Source organism: Oncorhynchus keta, chromosome 27 (genome assembly GCF_023373465.1).
Source record: "Oncorhynchus keta strain PuntledgeMale-10-30-2019 chromosome 27, Oket_V2, whole genome shotgun sequence".
NCBI classification, from domain to species: domain Eukaryota; kingdom Metazoa; phylum Chordata; class Actinopteri; order Salmoniformes; family Salmonidae; genus Oncorhynchus; species Oncorhynchus keta.
Window position 1 is genome coordinate 37,605,980 of NC_068447.1, and position 27,872 is coordinate 37,633,851.

Genomic DNA, 27,872 nt, shown 5'->3' on the forward strand with positions numbered 1-27,872 from the left:
GACTAAACCCCCAATTCGGAACGATTGAATGCAAATGATGCCAGCGCGCCATGGTGAGAATGAAACAATCAGAACACCCAGGTCGGGAAGATTTCTCCGGAATATTCTAGGATGCTGTAACATGCAGATGAATCGGTTCTGAGTGGAGCCCACTGAAGTTATACACTAGTTTTCTCTTCTGTCTGTCTTTTTGTGAATCAAGAGCTCCACCTCTCCTAAAGTTGTCACGAGTCGAGGAACTACCTCCTTTCAATGTTCCCTCAATTAGTTGCAGAGCGAGCGTAGTGAGGGACAGCGAGCGGCGAGGACGCCGAGGGAAGAAGCTGACTGAGCATTTAGGAGATATATACAGCAAGTTTTAGTTTCAAGGCATGCAGTTTAGATAAATAGGTACAACAACCACTCCACAAGCTCTACGGATCTGAAAACATTAGAGCAACTCAGGTGTTGATTAAAACAAAACACATTTTAGTGGATTCATTTAGAAATAGAATGGGTTCCAGAAGATGCCGTTCGGAGAAGCCGGGAGAAGTGAACTACCCATTCTGCTGCATTGGGGTTTGTCTGATAATTATCCTACAGTTGTGTGCTGCGTTCAACTTGGACGTGGAAAACCCCACGGTCTACAGCGGACCTAATGGGAGCTACTTTGGATATTCCGTGGAATTTTACTTGACCAATTCTTCAAGGTACGTTTTTTTTCTTTCTAACTTGGAAGTCATTTGGCAAGTTACTGCAAACATAGTGGGACAAATTAGGCATTTGTTGGTACGTTTCATTATAGGCTCCAAGTGGCAAATATGATTCAAGGAGTTTAGAGTGTTTATTCTCGGGTTCATGCAAATAGCCTATCAACAAAATATTTTACAATAGCCTACATTTCATAAATCCAATTAATATATATGGTAATTGCACATTGAATTAGATGTTCTCTTTGATCTTGGTTAGAAATCCATCCTTTCTTCACGCGCACTGAAGAAAGGTCCTTATCTAATGACTTGACCAGTGAGTGACCACCCTATACTAGAATTCGGAATGGCCCGTGCCTCTGTATACAACGCAAACTTTCCTATTAGAAAAAGTGTTTTAGTCAGTGTGTTGGCCACATTATTTCCTTTATATGTCAGTAGCAATTAACTACAGCTTCAATTGTAACTAAATGGCCTCAAAAAACAACAATTTTGCTAAGATGTACACTTGTTATCATACCTCATTAAGACTTCAGCGCGCACAACCATCAGTTTTAATAGAAAACCGTCAGGGCATCTTCCATTTTAGTTCGTCTCAGCCGTTGAGATTTCAAGATCACTCTGTTGCATGGGTCTACCTGTGTCAACCCCTTTAAACCAGTCGGCGTCGGTGAGGTATCCAGTGTGTGTGTTTTGTCTAAGGTAAAACTGAACAATTTGGGTTTAACAGGCCGATTTTCTTTATAACCTAATTTACACAAATTACACCTAAAAAAAGTGTGTTCTGCAAGCCAGAGAGCCTGAAGCCTTTAGTTGGAAAGCTGGTCTCTATAATTTAGGTAACATTAGTAATCTGTGATAATTCTATGGGTACTCTATTAGAATGCTATAGAATATAAACATATAGGATCAAAAGTGAACATCAAACTGAGATTAAACTCAATAAAGATGACATTTGTGCCATATTTGGGAAAACCTTTTCATATAATAGTCTTTAAACTGTAATCTCATTGTCCTAAAATTGGATTTCATTCTGACCTCTAATCTCTCATTGGCTCTAAATGTCAAACAAAGAGCCAATTAGAAGCAGCTTTACCCCAACTCTGTTCTTTTGATGTGATCACCATCCACCTCTTCCTCCATACCAGACTTATTGGTCTTACTCTGAAATGCTCCTGTGCAATTTAGTGTTATGCCGCTTGGCATTATGGGAATGTGATCTCTGTGTCTGTGTCACAAACATGCTGTGACTATTATCTCAGCGTCCTGGCATGCAGTGGCTCCATCACATCAGTCCTGTCTATATTGCTGCTGAGATCACTCATTAAGAAGGGCTTAGAGCTTAGTCCAGACTTATTACGGGGCAAACAGACTACTGGAGCAGCACAGTTGATATGTGGTCAGGTAAATGGACTGATAGATAGTCTGAAGACAGACATAGTTGATGATGGAAGGTGCCCGGACGGCCACAATGACATCCAGCAAATGACAACATCTGGTCTTTGTATCAATAACAATAGCAACAACAGCTCTTATATCAGTAGGAATGCAGCATGAGGGAAGTAAATGACATGCTGGCAGATTCACAGCTGTGTCGCTGCCATCCTGGGGCTATGTGTGTCAGAATAAGATTGCTTTGACTGAGTCGACTACCACTCATCAGTATGCAGTGTCAGCGACTCAGCCTGGACCTAGCTGTCTGCCCTGTAATTGTAATAATCATTATCCAAAGTGAAGCTAGCGGCTAGCCGGGCCACTGCGGCCAGACGCAATCAGACATCCTGGCTGGCTGTGTTTTTTTACTGTCTCGCCAGCCAGCCAGGGGTTTAGGAGAGGGGCTTTGTGCCGAGTGGGCCGCCAGTGGCTCCAGTTTCTCCTCCCCACTTCACTAGTTCCTTCGACTACAGTTCAGACACAGACAGGGTGGGATTCTCCTCCTCACTCACTCCTTTAAGGGGCTGCTGCCATTGGTCTGTATTTTTCTACCAGGCAGGGGCTCTACGTCTAGGAACACTATGATTTAGGACGTGAGGCTGGCAGTCTGTGTCAAGAGTGTATTAAATCCCCTATACCTCCCTCTTTGCCCCCTTCCTCTGGTCTGATGTAATTCTGCAGGGTCTTTTCTTTCATTTACCCCCCCCATCCCCCGTCCCCCCCACCCCCCGTCACGTGAATGAAGTCACAGCAGCAGCTAGAGCAGCAGTCATTTCTCTGGTCGATGACTTCATCTGAACTTTTAACAGCGGAGACGTCATGGCTCGGGGGAGGAGAGCTAAGACAATGGGTTGGTGAAGAAAATGTCTGCATGGGGGGATACTAAATTTACCATATCTACCCACTGTCTTATACTCTCACTAATGCTTCTGTTCAGATGCCAAACCAGACACGGGATGAGAGCAAAGTTTAAACCTGGTCTCAAAAATCTATCTTTGACTAAATCATTGAATTTTTCCCCACATTTCACATGTCAGAAACATAATCCTGCAGGAAACAGAAACATACGTTTCCAGTTGTCACTCGTCTTCTTCTCTGTGAAGTTTTATTAGTTATCAGACTGTCGCCCGTGTTGTGGCTAGTACAGGAGTAGCTGGAATCCATGGGTGAGGTCAGTCTCTGTCTGGGATGGGGGAGGATGTTCTCTGTGCCTGATGCAAGATGCACACACAGCACCTCTGACCTGTACCTGTAGGATAAACTCTTCTCTGGAAAACATAAAGCACGTGCCAAAGACTCCTCTCACGGCCAGCTGTTTGAAGACTCCTTTCTCTATCGTCTCTCTCTCTCTCTCTCTGTTTTATTTAGGAGCCTCAACAGTAGCATAGGCCTTACGGAAACACACAAAAGTGAGAAAGGGCGAGACGGAGCGTACTCATACATTCATCTCCCACCCTACTACACACAGACAGACTTTCTCTGTCACTGATAGCGTGGCTCCATGAGTGTATGTGTGTCTGATTTCTGTCATGCCCCCTGGCCTGGTCTAATAGAATGAAATAAGCTAGCGGACAGAGAGGACACTAGCCCTGCACTGAGACCACCGTGGTAGACTGCCTGAGAATAGGGTTCATGAACTGTGTGTGAGGGCCCCTGTCAGTTAGACACCGGCGAGACTTTATTTATGGTCCCCTGTATGTAGAGTCTACAGAGAGAAGTAGCAGCACAGTATGGGGCCTTGTCAGGACAGGTCTCCTCCTCCACCTGACTTGGCTCTATGAATCTCAGCGAGGCCACAGCAGATCCACCGGGCTGAGAAGGAGAACTGCTTAATTCCTCTCCGTCCATCCAGCAGCAGCAGAAGCACATTCCTCCTTCCCTGTTTCTGGAGCCAGACAGGGATTCAGGGTGTGGACTGTTAACATGGCTGAGGTCAGAGGTCAGACTATAGATGACAGGCCTGGCTGTCCGAGAGTGTTTCTGTCTGGACTGATCGATGTCTGCTTCTGGGCCGTATATTTATGTTATTTACTCCAATAACAGCAGGTAGTCCTGTCCGTCGAGAAAAGGGCGATATGTCAAGAGACAATTTTAACTTGGATGAAGTGAGATAATGTGAACCCTAGGAAGAGTAGCATCTGCAAAAAGCTAATGGTGATCCAAAGAAATAAATCCTCTGGGAATCACAAATGTTGTGGGCTGAGCAGAATGGGGTCTGTCTGTCTCTGTCTTTCTTGTGGGTCTGGTGTAGTGTATGTACAGATTGCATTGGAAGGCAGTCATAAGGAGATATTTAGTCATGGATACCACGTGGTTGAGATCAGCTTGGTGTTGTTCTCCATTAGATCATGGATGGTTTAACTGTGTCGTACCCAGATCGAGGTCAGGTCATCGTTCACGTTGGTCACTTTCCTGGAGTTTATCCACTTAAATAAGGTTTGTGCTAAACCAATATTAATACTGGACGAGGGGCTGTGCTAGCTGCTAAAACAGAGACACTGTCTCCCTCACCATATGATCAAGCAGATTTCTGGTATTGTTTTCATTTTTGCTATTTTCTTTTGTGATTTGCTGTTTATAAATCACAGTTCGTGTGAGGGGTGGACGTTGTTTAAATTGGGCCTGTATATTTGGGTTGCCAAGGTATTCTTCACTCAGGTTCTCTGCTCTGCGATTAGCTGCTTTTCATGGCCCTCTGTGTTGGACAATGGGGCTCTTTGTGTGAATGTTTGCTGTTTTCCATCTGAGAAACTTTCCATGTGACTCCCATGTTCTTTATTTATTTATTCCCTTTTTAAAAGGCCTATTTGAGTCTTCCTCTGTTCTCGCTTCAGGCCTGTGAGGTTGGTCTGGTCATTCTGTATTATAATAATAATAATCATTTGGGGGTGCTTATATTTGTCCTGTTACACACAAGTGTGTAATAATAATGCGTATTTTTGCATATCCCAACTCCGCCAGGGAATGCCTTACTCAAGGGCACAATGACATTTATATATTTTTCACCTTGTCAGCCCTGGTATTCAAACCAGCAAACTTTCGGTTTTCTGGCTCAACACTCTAACCTCAAGGCTACCTGCTGGCCCAGTGTGTTGTTTTAAAGGTTAATGGGGACATGCTTAGCCTGCTGACCGGGGCCCTGAAACACCCCAGGAATCTTTAACTGACAGCAGTCCTGGTTTCTTTTGCCCTATTAGGGTCAAAAAGGGACTCCATTCATTGTACAGACTTGTAATGGCACTCTCCTTTTGGGGGAAATGGATCTAGCCAGACCAAACATTGGAATCAAAATAGAGTTATTGCCATCATTCCAGTTCAGATTCAAATCTTGAATGACAATTTTAGTATTTATTAGGATTCCTATTACTCTTCCTGGGGTCCACACAGGAATAAAACAATTACATCAAAACCACAGTCTACATCATAAACAAAATTAGATTATTACTCTATTACAACTTTAATATAATATTTACATTATTAAAATGATACAATGCTTGTGTGTGTGTGTGTGTGTGTGCGAAATGGAATTGACCACAATGCTGCTACTCTCACGGTTAATGTTTGCACAAGGGAGACAACAGAGACAGTTTGTGTCCAGACAGCTGTAGTGAATGAGAGGGGATCAGAGGGATGGCTGTGTGACTCTCCTTCCGTCAGCCCCAGTGTCTTTCCCTTTAGAGGTATAAAGAACTGGACCCCCCCTTGGTGGCCACTGTGAAGAGGTGTGAATGACCTGGTGTTAAAAACATCCCTCCCTCATTGTGTTTTTGGGGTCTGTGACTAGGGGTTTGGGGATATTTTTTTTTTTCCCGGGGTGGGGGTGGGTTGCAATTTGGCATCAGGAAAATATAGTCTCTCTAACCTCAGCTCCATGTTTGAAATGACCAACTTGCCACTTGTGAAACCCTTGCTGCAGTGAAATTACATTGCTGGTGGTTTTGCTGAATGAGCCACAGTGCTTAGAAAGAGCTACGTCTCTAAGATCCTCACTAGCATGGAACACCTACATAATATGAGGTTTTATTCATTGAGATTTTTTTTTGTACCTTTATATAACTAGGCAAGTTAGTTAAGAACAAATTCTTATTTTCAATGACGGCCTAGGAACAGTGGGTTAACAGCCTTGTTCAGGGGCAGAATGACAGATTTTTACCTTGTCAGCTCGGGGATTCGATCTTGCAAACCTTTCAGTTACTAGTCCAACGCTCTAACCACTAGGCCACCTGCCGCCCCATGAACATTGAGCCCATAATCACAAATCAGCCCATAATCACAAATCAATCAAGTCTAAAGCAATCCAAACCACAGATGTATTTGTTTTACAATGGAACTGGGGGTATCTGAATCCCTGTTCATCGTTAACTACCCTGTATCAGAGCCACGGAATACATGAAGACGAATGGGAAAATCCACCCATATTTCAAACATCAGTGTCACTGAGTACAGAGGACTGGCAGACTGCACTGACTAAGTCACTCTGGATAAGAGCGTCTGCTAAATTACCAAAATATAAAGGTAAAATGTGAAAGTGCTGCTTTCTCCCTGTCACGAATACTAAACAGCAGTGTAGTGTAGTTAGCTCTCTGCACCTGGGACATCAGGCTGCTGAATAGCCACCACTAGTCAGTGACCGACTCCACCCTGGCCCCCTGCTGCTCTCCTGGACATTCCCCACCCTCAATGATCACTTACCTTACCTGCTGCTCCCCTATTGACATTCTCAACCCCCCCCGCCCCACGGCATTCATCACTGGTGCAGTTGTTAATATGTATATTATTACTTTTTAAAATAAACATTTGCATTGTTTTTATTTCATTTGGTCCCCACACCACCTCAATGGTCATGCTTCTCCCCTTATGGTCATCCCCCACCCCGTAAACAGTCTTTACTCTGCCTCCACCCCAATTGACATGTATTTATTCATCTCTGCTACTGTTGTTATTATGTATATAGAGCTATTTCTATTGTTGTTTTTATTACCATTTTCATTATTTTATTTCACTTAGACCTGCAGGTTGGAGCTCGAAGCCTAAGATTTGCACTGTACCCTGCAATCACACCTGCAACCCTGTACATGTGACTGTTAAACACTGTACCCTGCAATCACACCTGCAACCCTGTACATGTGACTGTTAAACACTGTACCCTGCAATCACACCTGCAACCCTGTACATGTGACTGTTAAACACTGTACCCTGCAATCACACCTGCAACCCTGTACATGTGACTGTTAAACACTGTACCCTACAATCACACCTGTAACCCTGTACATGTGACTGTTAAACACTGTACCCTACAATCACACCTGCAACCCTGTACATGTGACTGTTAAACACTGTACCCTACAATCACACCTGCAACCCTGTACATGTGACTGTTAAACACTGTACCCTGCAATCACACCTGCAACCCTGTACATGTGACTGTTAAACACTGTACCCTGCAATCACACCTGCAACCCTGTACATGTGACTGTTAAACATGGAATCTGAATCTGCTGTTGACTTGCAGGTCTCCTGCTGTACTGAACTAACGTCCTTTGGGAGGAAATGTTTTTGCAGTGACATTAAGATCCGGTTCTGGAGAGGGGGGAATGTTTATCAGATCAACATTGGTGGGTGGGTAGTTTTTGTTGTAACTGCTGCTGTTGAAGTACAGTACTCAAAATGGGAGTGTGAGACAAACAAGGTTTTAACCTGGTCGCTGGGCAGTTTGGTTTTGGAAATTTGGGGTAAATTTATAGAAAGGAAACCATAATGAGATTGGAACTCTTCTATACCTTCAAAATAAGAATTTTCAGAACAGGTTCCTACCTCATTTACAGTTATTAGGTTCCGACTGTAGCAGCTGACTGTATGGCTATATTAGTACCATTAGGGATGCAGCCTATGAATGAGTGTTCTGTACAGTGTTCTCTCTTTCAGCATTAGCCATCCCAGCAGACACTGCTACTCTCATCATCTCCCTCTGTGTCTGGCCCAGAGGAGTAAGAAGGTCCTGGACAGTGTGTGTGTGTGTGTGTGTGTGTGTGTGTGTGTGTGTGTGTGTGTGTGTGTGTGTGTGTGTGTGTGTGTGTGTGTGTGTGTGTGTGTGTGTGTGTGTGTGTGTGTGTGTGTGTGTGTGTGTGTGTGTGTGTGTGTGTGTGTGTGTGTGTGTGTGTGCGTGCGTGCGTGTGTAACTGAATGGGTGACCAGCAGTTGGGAGACAGTCCGTCTCCTGGTCTGGCCTTGGCTTGGACCGAACCAAAGAACGTGACTGAAGGCCGTGTGTCATGGCTCTACATGGTCCAAAATAAGTTGTTATTATAGTACAACACATAACTGGTATTCCCCTCCACAGTGACAGTGGGTCATAAATAGCTCCAGTAATTTGGTCTAGTGATAATGTGACAATGTCATATTTGGTGTTCTTGTGACGATCCCATTTGACAGTTTGTTGGCATTGCTGACTGAAGACCCTCTTCTTGTAGAGTAATGCATTATCTTAAGTGTATTTGTGTCAGTCCGCCAGCGCTGTGCGACAGCCGGGTCCTCAAAGTGGAAGAGGAAAACTGCTGTAACGGTTTACTCGTTGTGTTTGGCCACAGGCCAGATCTCAATATCTGCTGAGAGAGAGAGATCCACCCACAGATTCAGTTTGAGTCAATGTACTTGAGTTAGTTCGGTTTCCCCTTGTTGTGAGGAGATTCTTTTGAAGAGTTAGTTGAGTGTCTGCATGTTTGTGATTTTGTTCAGATAGTCCCATGCCAAGCTGAGGTTTGGACCAATGCTTTTGAAGGCTGTTCTACTTATTATTTGTAACTGTTTGTGGAGCAGAGGGCCTCAACCAACCCACTATCACAGATTATTGTGAAATAGACACAAAATACTTTTAGGAAATTTAGCATAGTAACTGCACAAAAAAGTTGTGTCCAGTACACAATTTTGTATACAGTGCATTTCAATTACAGATAGAGAGTGGGTTACTTAGATAGTTTACCCAAATTACAAAATTACATATTGGTTTCCTTACCCTGCAAGCAGTCTATGGACAAGGTATGACAGCAATCCATGCTTTGGTTTAGTTTCCCTGGCACTGTTTCCACATGCTAACAGTGCATCTTGAGCTAACTCTTCTGTTTGCAGTTGTCTTTATTTCCTTCTTTCCAGTTTTTTAAAACCTTTATTTAACAAGGCAAGTCAGTTAAGAACAAATTCTTATTTACAATGACGGCCTACACCGGCCAAACCTGGACGACGCTGGGACAATTGTGCGCCGCACTATGGGACTCCCCAATCACGGGTGGTTGTGATACAGCCTGGGCTCTAACCAGGGTGTCTGTAGTGACGCCTCAAGCACTGAGATGCAGTGCCTAGACCGCTGTGCTACTCGGGAGCCCAGGGCAGTTTTCATGACTGTATTCCAGGGGATTCCTGCCTTCTTAATTTAATGGCTCCAGTCCTCCTGCCCTTTTTTCCAATCTTTACATCATATGTAGGCCTACCAGCCCCCTGGGCATCTGTCTGTGCCATACCATTCCCATTGCACCCAGGGTTAACGACTGCAGATGGTGACTGCAGCCATCCGGCCCGCCGCTGGGATGCCAAGAAAATATGAATGTGTTTTTTCCCGGCTGGCTTAAAGCAATTATAATAGTGTTCAAGTGACATAAGCTTTGCAGCTGGGAGGAAGACCATTCACTGTGGAATGGGTAAAAAGCTGTGTTTGTGTGTGGCAAGGGGGCGAGAGGAATTTGGCTTCTGACTGCCTCTCTCTAACCTCATCAGATACTCCATTGTGTTAAGCCTGGGAAGATCAGTGGAAGATTAGTCGTTTCCATCATTATATATTACCCCTTAATTTGTCAACCCTGTATAAATAGTGGCAGCAACCAGTGGAATTATTGCCTCGCTTATGTATTGTTTAACATTTCTGCTGATTGCAGAAGCAATTATTTATACTGAGGAGTCTGTTTCTGGTCTCAACACTAGCAGCCTAAACCAATGAATTTAAAGCTGGAACCATCAGACTGAGGTCGGTTGGGGTCGTTTGTGTGTTTCTGATGGCGTAGGTGGGTATCGCTTTGGGAGATGAAGAGAAGCCACAACCGTTTTTCTTGCTTCCACCTACACTCATTCCCAACAATATTCCCAGCAGTAGATTGCTCAAGGTCTCCTTATTAAACCGTTGGCTATGCTGTAGTTTTATTTTATTTATTGCAACATGAAAACATGCTGCCAAAAAAGAATATATTTGGTAAGAAGTTTTAGGTTGTAGTTATTATAGGACTATTTCTCTAAATACCATTTGTATTTCATATACCTTTGACTATTGGATGTTCTTATAGGCACTTTAGTATTGCCAGTGTAACAGTATAGCTTCCGTCCCTCTCCTCGCCCCTACCTGGGCTCGAACCAGGAACACATAGACAACAGCCACCCTCGAAGCATCGTTAACCATCGCTCCACAAAAGCCGCGGCCCTTGCAGAGCAAGGGAAACAACTACTCCAAGTCTCAGAGCAAGTGACGTTTGAAACGCTATTAGCGCACACCCCACTAACTAGTTAGCCATTTCACATCGGTTACACCAGCCTAATCTGGACATATTTTCACAACGATAAACAGTTGTCTCTGATTGGGAACCAATTCAGGCCACCATAGCTCTACATTTACCTAGACAATACCAAAACCCCATAGATATACACAAAAAACCTAGACAAGCCAAAAACACACATACCACCCTCGTCACACCCTGACCTAACCAAAATAATAAAGAAAACAAAGATAACTAAGGTCTGGGCGTGACAAAAAGAAGTGACACAATTTCCCTAGTTTAATATTGCCTGCTAACCTGGATTTCTTTTAACTAAATATGCAGGTTTAAAAAATATATACCTCTGTGTATTGATTTTAAGAAAGATGTTGATGTTTATGGTTAGGTACATTCGTGCAACGATTGTGCTTTTTTCCCGCAAATGCACTTTTGTTAAGTCATTCCCCGTTTGGCGAAGTTGGTCTTCACAGTTTGCAACGAGCCAGCCGGCCCAAACTGCTGCATATAGCCCGACTCCGTTGCACAGAATGCAAGAGAAGTGACACAATTTCCCTAGTTAAAAGAAATTCATGTTAGCAGGCAATATTAACTAAATATGCAGGTTTAAAAATATATACTTGTGTATATTTACTTGTGTATTGATTTTAAGAAAGGTGTTGATGTTTACGGTTAGGTATACATTGGTGTACGACAGTGCTTTTTCTGCGAATGCGCTTGTTAAATAACCGTTTGGCGAAGTAGGCTATGATTCAATGATAAATTAACAGGCACCGCATCGATTATATGCAATGCAGGACAAGCTAGTAATATCATCAACCATGTGTAGTTAACTAGTGATTATGTTAAGATTGATAGTTTTTTATAAGATACGTTTAATGCTAGCTAGCACCTTGCCTTGGCTCCTTGCTGCACTCGCAAAACAGGTAGGCTGCCACGCAGTCTCCCTCTCCCTCTGACCCTAAACCAAACCTCTACCAGCATGTTTCTGTTGGCCATTCTAGAACCCAGGGGCAGATTGGGACTATAATTCGTCCCTGGCATTTTATCCACACCAGCCCGCATCACTATATGAAGAGGCTGTTGACGTTGAGACTGGTGTTTTGCGGGTACTATTTAATGAAGCTGCCAGTTGAGGACTTGTGAGGCATCTGTTTCTCAAACTAGACACTCTAATGTACTTGTCCTCTTGCTCAGTTGTGCATCAGGGCAGTGTGATGGCGATTGCATCGTCTGTGGATCTATTGGGGCGGTAAGCAAATTGAAGTGGGTCTAGGGTGTCATGTAAAGTAGAGGTGATATCCTAAACTAGCCTCTCAAAGCACTTCATGATGACAGAGTGCTATGAGGCGATAGTCATTTAGTTCAGCTACCTTTGCTTTCTTGGGTACGGGAACAATAGTGGACATCTTGAAGTGGGGAAAGCAGACTGGGATAGGGAGAGATTAAATATGTATGTAAACACGCCAGATAGCTGGTCTGCGCATGCTCTGAGGATCCGGCAAGGAATGCCGTCTGAGCTGGTAGCCTTGCGAGGGTTAACACGCTTAAATGTCTTACTCACTTCAGCCACAGAGAAGGAGAGCCCACAGTCCTTAGGGGCGGGCCACTGGCCCTGTGTTATCCTCAAAGCGGGCGAAGAAGGTGTTTAGCTTGGCCGGAAGCAAGACGTCGGTGTCCGCGACATGGCTGGTTTTCCCTTTGTGGTACGTGATTGTCCTGCCGCATACATCTTGTGTCTGAGCCATTGAATTGCGACTCCACTTTGTCTCTCTACTGACATTTTGCCTGTTTGATTGCCTTACAGAGGGAATAACTACACTGTTTGTATTCAGCCATTTCCCTGTCACCTTACCATGGGTAATTCTGCCATCTATCCATGGTTTCTGGTTTGGGTAGGTTTTAATAGTCACAGTAGGAACAACATCCTCTATGCACTTCCTGATGTACTCAGTCACCGTATCCGTGTATTCGTCAATGTTATTCTCAGAGAATATCCGGAACAAATCCCAGTCCGCGTGATCAAAACAGTCTTGAAACATGGATTTCGATTGATCAGACCAGCGCTGAATAGAACTTAGCATGGGTACTTCCTGTTTGAATTTCTGCCTATATGAAGGGAGGAGCAAAATGGAATCATGATCAGATTTTCCGACATGAGGGTGGGGGAGGGTAATAAACCTTTCGAAAAGTTGAGTTGTCCAATGTCTTATCAGTGCGAGTACTACAGTCAATGTGTTGGTAGAACTTCTGTAGCATTTTCCTCAAATTTGCTTTATTAATATCCCCAGCTACAATACGTGCAACCCCAGGATAAGTGGTTTCCAGTTTGCATAAAGTCCAGTGTAGTTCTCTGAGGGCTGGTATCGGCTTGAGGGGGAATATACACGGTTATGACTATAATCGAAGATAATTTTATCGGGAGGTAATGAGGTCGGCATTTGATTGTGAGGTATTCTAGGTCGGGTAAATAAAAGGACTTGAGTTCCTGTACGTCATCACAATCACACCATGAGTGGTTAATCATGAAACATACACCCCCGCCTTTCTTCTTCCTGGAGAGTTCTTTATTCCTCTTTGCGCGATGTACTAAGAACCCAGATGGCTGACTGGACCGGGACAGTATATCCCGAGAGAGCCACGTTTCCGTGAAACAGAGTATGTTACAATCCCTGATGTCTCTCTGGAAAGAGTTCCTCGCCCTGAGCTTGTCTACTTTATTATACTCTGTCTACTTTATTATCCAGAGATGGATCATTAGCGAGTAATATACTCGGAAGTGGTGGTAATAGTTAATAGCTAATAATGTAAGAAATAACACATAGAAAAAAAAATACTGCAAATCTGTCGGCTCCATCTTAATACATAGACTACTGAGGTATTCAAGAAATAAGTTGTTTCATCTGACACATCCATGCAGGAATGCAGGATTCAAGCTATTTTGTTAAACCCAATCCAGTGATAGTCATGAATTCTGGGTTGACAATTAGACCATAGTTGTTATGTTCTACTCTAGGATTTCCAGATGTATGCAATTAATTTCTATTGAAAAAATAAATACATCTTTATGTGCACTAACTAATATCATAGGCTAATTCATTTGGGGTTCAACACCTGAGGAAGTGTAAACTCAAAACACATGAACTAGATTGCTTACTCTAAATATAATACCCACTGCTAGCCATGTATTCATCCAACAGTAAATATAATGTCCCCAATTATTCACTTAAGGAATACCTAGGATAGGATAAAGTAATCCTTCTCACCCCCCCCCCCCTTAAAATATTTAGATGCACTATTGTAAAGTGGCTGTTCCACTGGATGTCATAAGGTGAATGCACCAATTTGTAAGTCGCTCTGGATAAGAGCGTCTGCTAAATGACTTAAATGTAAATGTAAATGTAAATTATTTTTGCAGTTGTAGGCTATGACCCATGAGGCCCATTGTCCCATGCCCTCGCAATGGCTGTTGCACATCTATATCTCAAAGCCATATCAAATATCGTGGTTGTAAAATAGTTGCTGTTGAGAAATAAAAAATTACAGGAATCATGAGGACAATGTTTGACCAAATCATGGTTTTTGCCGCCCAATAAATAGGAAGTTTTGAGTGAGGTGACTATGTAGAATGTGCTTTTGAGTAGTTGAGTAGTCCACATTTATAGGCACCCTTTTAGTTTTTTAAGATCCATGATCTTGGCTGTCTAACTGATGACAGTTGAAGCAGGTCTCTTTGCTGATGCCGGGTTTGACTTTGAATGTGAGTTTGCATGACCGCAGCTCAGCCTATCAGAAAACAGGGCTGGCCCATCTTGGTAGGGGGACTGGACGTTTGCCCACGTAATAGAAATAGAAAATAGAAAAATCTTGCCAAAATCCTAGAATCTAAACAGGCACATGGGCCGTGTCAGCCATGTCACCTTTTTTCATTGTTTTATGTGTATATGTAAATATATATATATTTTTTTCTGTCAATTTCGAGCATCCCATCTAGAAGTTGGCATGTTAAACCTCTACATATAATGTGGAACTCTTACTTCTTTTCTGAATCTCTGAGATCACTCATTCAAATTCTGATGTAGATATTGTAATGATGTCCCCCTAAAACAGTCAACGACATTCCCTGTAGATTTGAAAGTGCCTGGTGTATGCATGAAGCATCCGAAATGACTGCCCCTTTCCACTACACCTCCCCTCTGCTCTGTCTTAATCTTCACAGGGCCAGACGGTCTCCTCCCTCCTTATACACATAACGCTGTTTCTAAATCCAGCAATCAGCCAACTACACTTAGGCCTTTATGAAAATGCTAATGCTAGCTAGACTGATCCCCTGCCAGATAAAGGCCCATTAAATGCTAATTGTTCCTTATTTACCATACTTTCAGATCACTATCAAGGTGTCAGTGGGTGTGTGGGTGGTGAGGTAGTGAAAACACACCCCTGTTTCCAGTTTGCTGATGAAAGCCTTTTCCCCTCGTTTTGTTGTTTCCTGAGTTTTTTTCCCTTTGAAATGATATCCTCACTGAATACTGTTGGCCTGTATTCAGATCAGATTCTCAATAGATGTAGTAAGCCTACTTTCTTTGGCTTGTTTTTTTCCCCCTCTTACTGTCTTTGTTTGAATTTACACTGGACAAGGATTTGTAAAACAAAATATATAATAATAATATTTAACTGTACTCATGCTAATTTTTACATCTTGAAATTATGCAATATTGAATAACATTTGTTGAAAGTGTCTTACTCAAAAGTTCAGCCAAAACGTATGTGTTTATGTCTTCTAGGAGTTGAAGAAAGCGAAAGGTGACTTTTTCTCTGTGGATCTGAATGTTTGCGTCGGAGTCATCTCTTCCTGTCATAACTAGCACTGAAATATGAACCAAAGAATATGCTATGGAGTTCATATGAACACATTTTTGCCAAACTTCTCTGTGTGTTTAGAAATGTGACGAGGGAATCAATCCGTGACGGCGAAGGTTCTCTGGGATTTCCATTATTCTACAGGTGGAGCACCTTTAGCTGCTCTTCAGGGAGCTTCCCCCCTCAGTACACACACACACATGGCCGGAAACCGGTGAACTCTCTCTCTCTCTCTTTGAGCCAGATGGCCATGTTTTTAGTTCCCTCTTCAAAAATAAAAAAAACAATGGATTTCTGCCCTTCGTTTTGGTTGGGTTGCTCTGTATCTCTTTAGAGATAATGCGACCAGTCAGAACACCACTGCTAATAGTGTGACATTAAATCCATATCCTCAGATTCATGACCTTGCCCTGTGTTAGGCCTCAGTATGTTTTCAACACCATAAGGTTTAGCTGGCACCTACTCCTTCCAGGCTCTCAGTGTAGTCTCCTACAAACCTTGATTCTATGTAGAAAGTATTAAAGTCATGGCTAACGTCTAAATCCCAACTAAGATGACACTGGCAAGGATGACCAAAGATGTTTGACTAAAACTGGTTTCAGAGTCCAGGGTGGCTCCTCTGGACTCTGTCTGGACCCTGCTGGGTAGTTGTCCCCTGAGGGAAGATGTTAAACATAGCGGTACCGTAAACTACCTCACATCATTGGGTGACTGACCTGGAGCAGGAAAGGGTGGGCTCTTCCTGTGTTTTAGGAAGACCCCTCAGGCTCTACTCCACTCATTGCCCTCTTCTCTTCCCTCTGTCTTCTGCCCACTTCACTGTCCAGCACCATGCCAGTGGTGATAGGATAATTGGAGCCGCAATGAGGTAATGGCTACACTGTGCTGGTTCAGCCAGACTGTCTACTGGAAAAAATGTCTGTCAATTTAGCCATGGCTCTTAGTCCTGGTTCAGTGGTTCGTATCAAAGTTCTCATTCACAAGCATTTCGCTACACCCGCAATAACATCTGCTAAATATGTGTATGTGACCAATAAAATGTTACTTGATTCCGTGGCTGTCTTTGATTCTCCGTCATTGAATATTCTGTCCTTGTGATCTTTAGCCTGGTTGGCTGGTCCTCAGACTCACCTGTAAGACCACGTGTTGCTTGGGTTCATGCTATCCGGGATCCTTGGGATGTCCATACCCCCATTGAAGTTGACATTTAAAATGGTGAAGGTAAGGGTTAGGTAAGGGTTATGGTTAGGGTAGGGATTATGGTTAGGGTAGGGATTATGGTTAGGGTATGGACGTTCCAAGGATCTCGAATAGCACTTATCATGTTGCTGGTGGATCTGGTGAAGGGGTTCTTTGCTCTGGCTTTACGTTTACCACAGGGTTACAGCCAGCTAGATGTCTGTCCCAGACCTGACTTTACGTTTACCACAGGGTTACAGCCAGCTAGATGTCTGTCCCAGACCTGACTTTACGTTTACCACAGGGTTACAGCCAGCTAGATGTCTGTCCCAGACCTGTCTTTACGTTTACCACAGGGTTACAGCCAGCTAGATGTCTGTCCCAGATCTGTCTTTACGTTTACCACAGGGTTACAGCAGCTAGATGTCTGTCCCAGACCTGTCTTTACGTTTACCACAGGGTTACAGCAGCTAGATGTCTGTCCCAGACCTGGCTTTACGTTTACCACAGGGTTACAGCAGCTAGATGTCTGTCCCAGACCTGTCTTTATGTTTACCACAGGGTTACAGCAGCTAGATGTCTGTCCCAGACCTGTCTTTACGTTTACCACAGGGTTACAGCAGCTAGATGTCTGTCCCAGACCTGTCTTTACGTGTACCACAGGGTTACAGCAGCTAGATGTCTGTCCCAGACCTGGCTTTACGTTTACCACAGGGTTACAGTAACTAGATGTCTGTCCCAGACCTGGCTTTACGTTTACCACAGGGTTACAGCAGCTAGATGTCTGTCCCAGACCTGTCTTTACGTTTACCACAGGGTTACAGCCAGCTAGATGTCTGTCCCAGACCTGTCTTTACGTTTACCACAGGGTTACAGCCAGCTAGATGTCTGTCCCAGACCTGTCTTTACGTTTACCACAGGGTTACAGCCAGCTAGATGTCTGTCCCAGACCTGTCTTTACGTTTACCACAGGGTTACAGCCAGCTAGATGTCTGTCCCAGACCTGACTTTACGTTTAGCTTACTGCAGGGTTAGATGGGTTAGCTAGATGTCTGTCTAGAGGAACAGGGCCATCCAGCTGTGGAAACAACAGTGTGACTCCACTTAGGCTGTTTGCTTTCTTGTTTTCACATCCAATTTGCCCCACGGGGATCTCTCCGTTGTGTGTGTGTGTTTGATGGAGAGAGCGGGAGAGAATGTCACATGCACACATGTTTCAGCAACAATTACACATGGTTAGAATATTATGTAACAGTACTGTCGTTGGAACCTGTTCAAATGTTTTTGAAGTAGGGGTATAACTTTGTGAGCAGTAAAACGTGTGTACCGGCTCTGCATCAGGCTAAAACTGTTGACTGGGAGGTGTGGAAGGCATTTTAAAATTCATACAAGACCAAGAGTAGATCTTAACCAATTACAATGACAAAAAAGACTACAGATAGCATTAGCGAACCAATCCCACTGGTTGCCATACCTCAGCTATTATGTTGCTGAGGGAGGTAGCAGGTTAGGTCGAGGTGACATAGGGACATTTGAATGATCGAATGTTTCTTCTCTCTCCCAACAGTGTCAGTGTGGTGATCGGTGCTCCCAAGGCCAATACCAGCCAGCGCAACATCACAGAGGGCGGGTCCGTGTACTACTGCCCATGGAGTCTCGGCCAATCAGAGTGCCACAACATTGAGTTTGACAATCAAGGTAAATCCAGTCATTGGCAGACTACGATCAGTGTGACTTCACTACTTTAGGTCCTGAACATACCTCCTCACTGTCTGAACTTGATTTGAATTAGATTTTAAGATGATAAATTACATAAACTTACTGAATCACAAATGTACATTGACCCGTGAAGACATGGTGTTCCAGCAGATTTGATGATTCCATAACATAATAATGACAGCTGTCCTTCAGTTCCTGTAACACACACCACGTATCTCTTCCTGCCTGACTGGTGACTCGAGAGCTTGAGGCTCTTGCGACTGTTGTGAGCTGGAGATTTTAGAGGATGGTTACAAACAGTTAAGCCGGTCTAGTGGCTCAAAGCACTTCTTAAAGCCACTGGTCCATGGCCACCATGCTTTGGTGGCCCGGCAGTTGATCATCTGTCACTGTTCTACTCCACTGATACTCCTTTGTTTTGACACTTTGGTTCCTGGAAACTTGATGATCCATTTGAGCATGTCATTAGTGTCTTTCCTTTTGGGACGGAAAGAATAACGGAGTGTTTTAGACAAGGGTATCTTCCCTTTAGGCTAGATACAATTATGTCCCAAACCCCAGGTGCTGTAGGGAAATAAACAGCAAATAAACAGTTGAAACAAAAGAAACGTCACTACATCCAACGACGATACAGTGCATTCGGAAAGTATTCAGACCCCTTCCCTTTTTCCACATTTTGTTCTGTTACAGCCTTATTCTAAAATCATCAATCTACACACAATATCCCATTAAGACGGTGACATTATGTAAATGTATTCAAAATTAAAAACAGAAATACCTTATTTACATAAGTATTCAGACCCTTTGCTATGAGACTCAAAATTGAGCTCCGGTACATCCTATTTCCATTGATCATCCTTGGAGACTTATATCTCCCTCACTAACTTCAAACATCAGCTATCTGAGCAGCTTACCGATCGCTGCAGCTGTACACAGCCCATCTGCAAATAGCCCATCCAACTACCTAGTCTATGTCATGGAAAGAGCCGCTCCTAATGTTTTGTACACTCTGTGTATTTGGTCTAGTGGATATTGCCAACAAGCTTCATTTGAACCTGAATGTATAAAAAGGTAGAACGACAGTAAGGGTCCCTTGTTGATGGGTCAACGATCATGCGCTATTCAGAGAGGTGGAGCAATGTTCCAGTGACTGGACAGTTGAAGGAGCTGTTTGCCTTTAGAGGAATGAGTAAAGGGTAAGTTAAAGAGTGACAGAGCTATTGGAGAGAAATCTGCTGTGTATTGCGTAAATTAGACCACCCTTTCTCTGACGCACACACACACACACACACACACACACACACACACACACACACACACACACACACACACACACACACACACACACACACACACACACACACACACACACACACACACACACACACACACACACACACACACACACACCACTGTCTTATTGCATGTGTTACACATGGATAGTGGTGTGTGGGTGTGTGTGCGCTCCCCAGTCAGTGCAGCGGGGGACTGTTGGCTTGTTTCTTGGGAAATCAAAGAGAAGAGTGCTGAGAGCCAAGACTGATTTACTGGCCATAAGGCACATTAGGGGAGAAATATTCCCCTGCAGCAGATTTCTGTTTTCACAAGCCCCGTTTAACAGTTGATTTGAAGGAATCCAACTGCAGGTCGCCTCTTTCTTCTGGTGTTTTCCTTCCCTTTTCTCTAGAAACAGATTAGAAAATGTGTTGCCCATCCTTGGATGCTGGCCGAGGGCCATGATCGTCACAGTGATGTAATGTGCAGCAGTCAGGCGAGCAGCAGGGCGTTGGGGTGAAGGATAGTCCCTTAGGGTTTTAGACAGTGTGTACTTCGTTTTACTTAATGGGCTTTGAAAGCACACATTTGATTTGTGTGGAAGAGCCAATTCAGCCACCTGGACCGGCATACAAGAAAATAGCACCCCTGTCTGTATGACATAGGAGATATGTTTTCCTTTATTTTCTTATGACATGGCTAGAGCTCAGCTGACTGTGGTATATATTATACTGCTAATATATTAGTATTGATGCTTTTTATGAGAGGTGTGTCTATTTGTGTGACATTATTCAGGTTCTTCCCTAAGTGTGGGTGAGGTCTTCCTTGAGCCTGACCGAGGGTACAGGCCCACTTAATTAGAGCCTCCTAATTTGGTCAAAGTGGTCATGGGAGGGCCTCCTCCACCCCTCCTCGCCTACCTCTCCACTTCCCCCTCCACTAAGATAAGGAAAAACTGCCCAGGGATCTGAAGGAGAGAAAGAGGGAGGAAACCAGAGCCCTGTCTCTCCATCTCTCAATCTGACCCTCTTCCTCTGGCCAGTAACTCCCCCAGGGACAGCTGATGTGATGAGTGAATTCTGCCATTTTTCTTTGACCCCATCCGCCCTGCACTCTAACCCAAGATACAGGCTCTAAACTCCTCTAATGGGTCTCCTCTCGCACAGTTCAAAGGGGGGAGTGTCTGTGGACACACTCCAGACCTCACCCTATCCCATCCACCCCTCTGCTGTCCTGTCCCAGGAGAGAGAGGGGTAGAGAGACACTAGTCACTGCAGCACTCCTACCCACGTCTACCCAAGTTCACTGAATTAACATTACATGACATGTTATTGCGACATGTGTCTGCTAGCTTTTTCTTCAGATCCTGTTTGTATCAACCCGTGTTAGGCTTTGGGCATTTTTGCATGACTCAGGCTGACTTGTCTTGCCTGCAGCCACGCAAGAGCCTCTTAACCAACTGATCTTTTCATCTCTCCATCTGTCACACTGTATGAACACCAATGTACCGTCTCTGACATGGACAATAAGAGCAGTGACAGACTCTGAGCTCACGTCACAGCCGCTCAGTGTAGTTAGAGAACACCCCAAAACCCTGCATGTTTTTTGTTGTTGTTGCCAATTTTGCCTCATGGCTGACAGTCTTGCACTTTGAACGTAGTGATGATGTCACTGACATAACTGTAGAGATGGCATGTCATTCTTTTCTGTTTTACCATGACCAGTTGCTTTAGAAGAGCCCGACTACTGTATTGGCCTGAAATGTGAATAAAATGTATTTCCCTGCTCATACTCATGGTTGCCATGGTAGTGTGTCCCAAACACACATGCCTGTTTGGCTTGCATGTCTCCTCAGTGTCACCCCCTTCACTTTATCAAAACAGAGGCCCCCGAGTTATGAAAAGAGGAGGAAAGTAATGCTTCAGGGAGAGGGACTGTGACATATTATTGCAGTGCAGTCGAAGAAACAAGTCTCTTAGATCTTTTAATGTGTTAGGCATGTTATTTGTTGTATCGCTAAAGTGTGTCTTTCCACACGTGAAGGAGTGTATCCCGGTAGGGAACAGGGGTGCGCGTCCCCATGAGTAATGCTGGAGAGAAAGCCTAGTGATACAGTAAATCTACTGTGATGTTATTAAAGGGCCCTAATCCCCACTTATTTCCTAGCAGGGCAGGCGGAGATCAAACTCCCTGAGAGAGGGATAAAGAGAGGAGGGAGGGAGTGAGAAAGAGGGAGACGGAGAAAGAAAGCGAAATAGTGGGAGAGAGTAGACAGGAGAGAGACTATTAGAGAAAGAAGCGAGTGTGCCTGAGCAGGGATGACTGAGGTTGCTAGGAGGAAACGGAGCCAGAGAGTTTGTTTTCCTTGGACACAGCCCCCCCCCCCTCTTTCTGTCTTTCCACCAAGACACAGAGCAGAGCAGGCCCTCACCCAGATCCAGAGACCTCAGAGCTGGCTGGGGCCAGGGTGGAGGAGGAGGCTGACGCACGGTCTACTTTCCTCACGTCCACAGGTCACAATCTCTGGCTCTCACCACCAGGCCCCCTTCTCGACAGATGGATATGGCTCTATTGCAACACGCTTCTGGTTTAACTGTATAGAATAGTGATGGGGAAAAGAGAAGTAGGCTGGGGTGCGCTTGCTGAGCTGCTGGGGTTAGTGGTTCAGAATCCAAATGAAATTTGTTTGGTACAATTTCCACTGGATACGTCTTGTCCGGATTCCAAGCGTTTAGACAACTTGTTACAGGATGTTTCATGGTATGTGAACTGTATAAAAACCAATTTGTGTTTGGGTTTTGTTTCTCACCATAGCAACACAGATGTTGCATCAGTCCTGCCAATAAAACATCCTGTTTGAACCTGACTCCACAGGCCATCTGTCTTGTCACCTGCTCCTGTCCTGTCAGAGAGGCAGCGTCCTAAATGGCACCCTATTCCCCACATAGTGCACTACTCTGGTCAAAGGTAGTGCACTATATAGGAAAACGTGTTCCATTTGGTAACGCTCTGGGTTACAGGCCAGGTGGCCAAAAAGATCCAGGGTCAGTGAAGTCACGCCAGAGAACTGTCTCGAGTTGACATCTGAACAGTGAGGACAGGAGCTATATTGCGGCATAAGGCTCTGGTGAACACCAAGGTTTTCCTCTAGATCCTAGATACATTCAGCCCCTGAACATTGAGTACCAAATACTTTCAATCTATTCCGCTATGTTCGTCTCTGGAATGTTCTTCATGAGAAACTTGGTGTGTGTTTAATGATGCAGTATGTAAGTTCTGTGGTGCCAGATGACTAGATGTTTGGATGACGTTGTCTGGAGGAGAACTACAATGATTCATTAGGGACTTAAAAAAAAAAAGTCATCACTCATTCACTCGGTTATTTTTCTGTTCCTCCCAGGGGACCGAACAGTCACACTCAACAACACAGACTACCAGGCTGAAGTCAAGTCCCACCAGTGGTTCGGCGCCACCGTCCGTTCCCACGACGACACCATTCTGGTAAGATGACCCTCACTGACTCAGGGACAGGGGCGGAGAAAGTCAGTTTACTTTCAACTTTGGTCTCTACAGCTCAGAGTCCCTCAACTGTTATGATGACTGGCGTTCATGTCAAGGGGTTGTATATGTTCACCGTTCAAAGTTTGTCTTAAAGGTCTGCGTCTATCGGTTTGTTGTGACTGTTCCAATTTTCACCTCCAGTCTCTCTGAGGAGAAGTGTTTTGCGCTCCTGTGACTTCAAAGTTGAGATGCCTGTATTTTCTGCTGATTGTTTGGGACGTAACCTGGATTTAGTTACATGGTTACTTTGCTCCAGATGTAACATTGCTGTAACTGACAAAAAAAACTCCCCCCCTCTACCTCCCCCTCCTATAGGCCTGCGCCCCTCTGTACTCCTGGAGGACCAAAGAAGACATGCCCCAGTCAGATACCACAGGAACCTGCTACCTCTCTGTCAAGAACTTCACTAAGTTTGTGGAATATGCTCCCTGTCGCACAGGTAATTATTTTCTGTGAGGTGATACGTTTCCCATAAAGACACGACATAACCCCAAAAGAACGTTCCATCCGCCTTCCCGTAGCGCTCCTGGTTAAGAGTACCACTCCATAAATAACTTAGGTATTCCTTTTACATCAGCACCCATCTTTCTAATGCTGTTCTCTCTGCCAGCCAACTACCCCACCACCCCACACTACAGGTGACTCCTGTGGCTTACCTCTGACACGGCAGCTGTCCACACAGCAGGCTATTAGAGAGGGGTTAAGTGGAGTGCCCGAGGGCCACAACAGACGGGATGTTTAGAGTTTCAAGTAACAATACCGAGTAACCACTTCCAGAGACATCACACGCTAGCTGTGGAGAAAGAATTTACCCCCCTCCGATGCAATCCATCATGTTAGCCCCGTATTGACTAGTCTATCCCTACTGCTGTGGTAGTGACTGGCTGGCTTGGTTCTGTTCAGAATGCCCAGCTGAGTCATTGAACTCCACAGGTTCTAAAGTAATACAAAATTCAAAATTCTAAAGTATTGGTTAAATATATAACAGTAGAATTTATGGATCTTTCAAGTTGCTTTTTCAAGTCGGAAAAATGACTGATTTATGAACCTCTGTTTTTTTTCTTCAGAATTCATTAATGAGGGGGGCCAGGGCTACTGTCAGGGGGGATTCAGTGCTGATTTCACCAAGGTAACACTTCCTCTCAGTTCAGTACCAGAGCTTTATCAACTAATATGGACTAGAAACACATGATCTCATTCTGCCTCTCTCAGGATGGGAAAGTGGTGCTTGGAGGACCAGGCAGCTTCTTCTGGCAAGGTACACATCTCAACAACCCCTTGAGACAACAAGTTGTAGTATTCTGAAGTTATTTGTGTGTAACCTGAGAGGATCTTTCCATTCACTCCCTGCTTCCTGTGTCTTCTCAGGTCAGGTGATCTCAGCAGCCAAAGAAGAGATCATCAAGGCTTACTACCCAGGGTACTTCATGCAGTCTGTAGAGGGACAGATCCAGACCAGACAGGCTCAGCTCAAATATGACGACAGCTACCGCGGTAAGATTTTTCCTCTCATAATTCTACCACTCCCCTTACTTTCCACACATGCTGGTTTCCTGTGCAGGCTACTTGAGTCAGAACTAAGATTGGGAAACGTCACCACAATTCTTCTAAATCAAATCGTTTCCCAATCACCACGATTCTTCTAAACTTCTGACCTCTGATAAAATGTGGACTGATGTATATTTGTTCAAAGTACATGCCTTAATCCCTAGATTACTCATCAAGAGAAATGGAAGTCCAAGGGCTCCGAACGCTTCATATCAAATGACTAATGTCTGCTTTCTTGTGGTCTTGCAGGTTACTCTGTTGCGGTCGGGGAATTCAGTGGAGATGAGGTGGAAGGTAAGAGATCTGTACCACAGACCTTCACAGGCCTGCACAACAGAGCGCCATTAGAGATATAGAATGTTTACTATACCTGAAGTAAACACAATTCAACTCAGCAGATTCTGTCCCCCTACTGAGCTGGAAAACTGCAATCTCAGGAATTCTCAGAGTTAGACAGCTGTGACCTTTGTGATATTTCCCTTCCTTAATCTTCCAATTTTCTGTTTTCCCCCCTGTCTGTGCACCTCTCAGATTTTGTGGCTGGGGTCCCAAAAGGAGTCATGCTATACGGTTTGGTAAGAAAACCTCATCACCACTCTAATTTTGAGAGGAGATTGATTTTGAAAGGGAGGGCTATATAGGCTTGGGGGAGAAATGGAGCCTAAGATAACGAAAGTAGCTGTGTTTAGTGAAAGTAGAGGCGATGAATACCATATCACTGGCCTACTCTATACATACAGTATGTTGGACCTCAGGGATTTTGACCATATGTTCTGTGTGTGTGCGTCTGTGCTCCGCAGGTGTCTGTTTTAAATGGCACCGATCTGAAGTCTATGCTCGACTACACTGGTGAACAGGTGAGCATTCAAACCTCCCCAGCTCTGACTCATTAGGGTTAGAACACACATGAACCATTGGTTTTAACTCAAGTGTGGTTTTTCCACACAGACTGTGGTTCCATAACTTGCTGTTTCTCATGGCAACTCTTAATCTCTCGAGTCTGTGTACTGGAGCACTGATGATATAAGCAAAATAATTTCCTTTACAAGTTTCTGTTAACTGGGTTTCAAGCCCACTGTGGTTTTCTGTAAAAAAAAATCATTATTGAAGTGAAAGTGCAGAAGCAATTTTCCCCCAAATGAGAAGCCTGATTCTTCCCGCGAATGGAATGGAGGTAGCGTGAGCCCCTTTTTTAACGGTGCTGATTGGTTCAGCTGAATAAATCAAATCATAAGAGCGTGTTTGCTGGGAATCAAGCTGTTTCTGTCTCTTTGTTGCTTCAGATGTGTTTTACAGACAGGACAGCTTCAAGTCAGACCAAGCAAGAACCACCCCTTTTCATTGACCATTTCTTCTCTCTCCCAGGAGTTTCTTCTACTGGATATTTTTATTCAAGTAGATTCACTGGACGTTAGAAGTCCCTCTTTTTCTTAAAAACAGCGTTTCTATTTTGAGCCTTTTTGAACCCAGATTCATGGTGATGTTCTCGAGTTGTGACGATGATGCTCTCTGATGTTTTCTCAGATGGGCTCCTATTTTGGGTATGCTGTGGCCACAGCTGACATCAATAACGACGGGTAAGTACAGTCTAACAGGACATTCTCACCATATATTCTCACCCATGAGTTGGGTGGTGGTGGCAAATTGGATTTGTCCAGTAATGTTACAGGATTTTTTTTTTGAATCAGTAATGAAGGGTGAGTAGGAGTCAGTTCTCACATGGCATTCTCAACCATAGGTTCACACCCATTTTAAATGTGCTCGGTGGTGACGACATTGTATTGGACTTGACCAATGACACATTTTTATGGGAAACTCCAGTCATCGATGTCAAAAAGGCATCTGGAAACTTAAATACATTTCCAAGTTTTTCCAACCAGTATTTCTGGAAAGTATACAGCATTTTGCCACCCTAGTCTGTACACTATATACAGGTATGCCTGTAACCGTGTGTGTACCTCCCTCCCCTCAGCATGGCTGACCTGTTGGTGGGAGCTCCCATGTATATGACCCGGGGGTCAGACAGTCGCCTGGAGGAGGTGGGCCGTGTGTACGTCTATCTGCAACATGGACCCCTGAACCTGGAGCCAACCCTCAACCTGACCGGAACCCAGGTGTTCGGGAGGTTTGGTAGCACCATCGCCGCTCTGGGAGATCTCAACCAGGACGGATACAATGGTGAGAGACGGAGGAGTGATAGTAATGGGAGTTTAACGGGGAGAAGAAAAGGATGTTTCACAAGCATTTTTTTCGTGTGTCACAATCTTGGTTTTGAGAGTCCACCATTCAAAGTCCTAGTAGACTGTAAAGTTCTGAGTGATCTCACGGTCTTCTCCTGCTCTCTCCTCTTCTCTGATTGGTAGATGTGGCCATCAGCTGTCCATTCGGTGGAGATGACCAGCAGGGATTGGTTCTCATCTACAACGGATTTGTTGGTGGGCTCAGGGACACCCCCTCTCAGGTCATAGCTGGCCAATGGGCTTCAGGCACTGTGCCCGCAAGCTTTGGATTTGCCCTCCGAGGGGCTAAAGACCTGGACATGAATGGTTACCCAGGTGAGTGACAAAATGTATTTGTTTTGAAGACCTCTCATGCTGCTGATTTTAGCATATTATCAACTTAATACTTAAAAAAATATATAAAATATATAAAATAATAATAATAATTAGGGGGTAGATCAGCTTTAATATTGCAGATAGATTGTAGCTTCCATCAATATAATTGTATGCATAATTTCCAATCCACCATATGTATTTTTTGACACAGACAGACAGACAGCCAGACAGACAGACAGACAGCCAGCCAGACAGACAGACAGACAGAGCATTCGGAAATATTCAGACCCCTTTACTTTTTCCACATTTTGTTAAGTTAATCAATCTACACACAATACCCCATAATGACAAAGCAAAAACTGATTTACATAAGTATTCAGACCTTTTACTCAGTACTTTGTCGAAGCACCTTTGGCAGCGATTGCAGCCTCGAGTCTTTTTGGGTATGATGCTACAAGCTTGGCACACCTGTATTGGGGGTGGGGGTTCTCCCATTCTTCTCTGCAGATCCTCTCAAGCTC

The 27,872-nt window shown here is 44.2% G+C and overlaps 1 protein-coding gene across 1 annotated transcript in view; it reads left to right on the forward strand.

The window, feature by feature from the left end:
- Positions 1-256: 256 nt before the first annotated feature.
- Positions 257-27,872, forward strand: part of LOC118360323 (integrin alpha-5-like) — a 51,063-nt gene continuing 23,447 nt past the window's right edge. Inside the window, exons 1-13 of the mRNA XM_052482356.1 lie at positions 257-689; positions 18,261-18,391; positions 23,088-23,188; positions 23,564-23,687; positions 24,316-24,377; positions 24,461-24,506; positions 24,617-24,742; positions 25,046-25,090; positions 25,328-25,371; positions 25,597-25,653; positions 26,321-26,373; positions 26,769-26,974; positions 27,160-27,351. Coding sequence (XP_052338316.1) covers positions 493-689; positions 18,261-18,391; positions 23,088-23,188; positions 23,564-23,687; positions 24,316-24,377; positions 24,461-24,506; positions 24,617-24,742; positions 25,046-25,090; positions 25,328-25,371; positions 25,597-25,653; positions 26,321-26,373; positions 26,769-26,974; positions 27,160-27,351 — 1,384 coding nt within the window. The 5' untranslated portion in view covers positions 257-492. The remainder of the gene's footprint in view (positions 690-18,260; positions 18,392-23,087; positions 23,189-23,563; positions 23,688-24,315; positions 24,378-24,460; positions 24,507-24,616; positions 24,743-25,045; positions 25,091-25,327; positions 25,372-25,596; positions 25,654-26,320; positions 26,374-26,768; positions 26,975-27,159; positions 27,352-27,872) is intronic.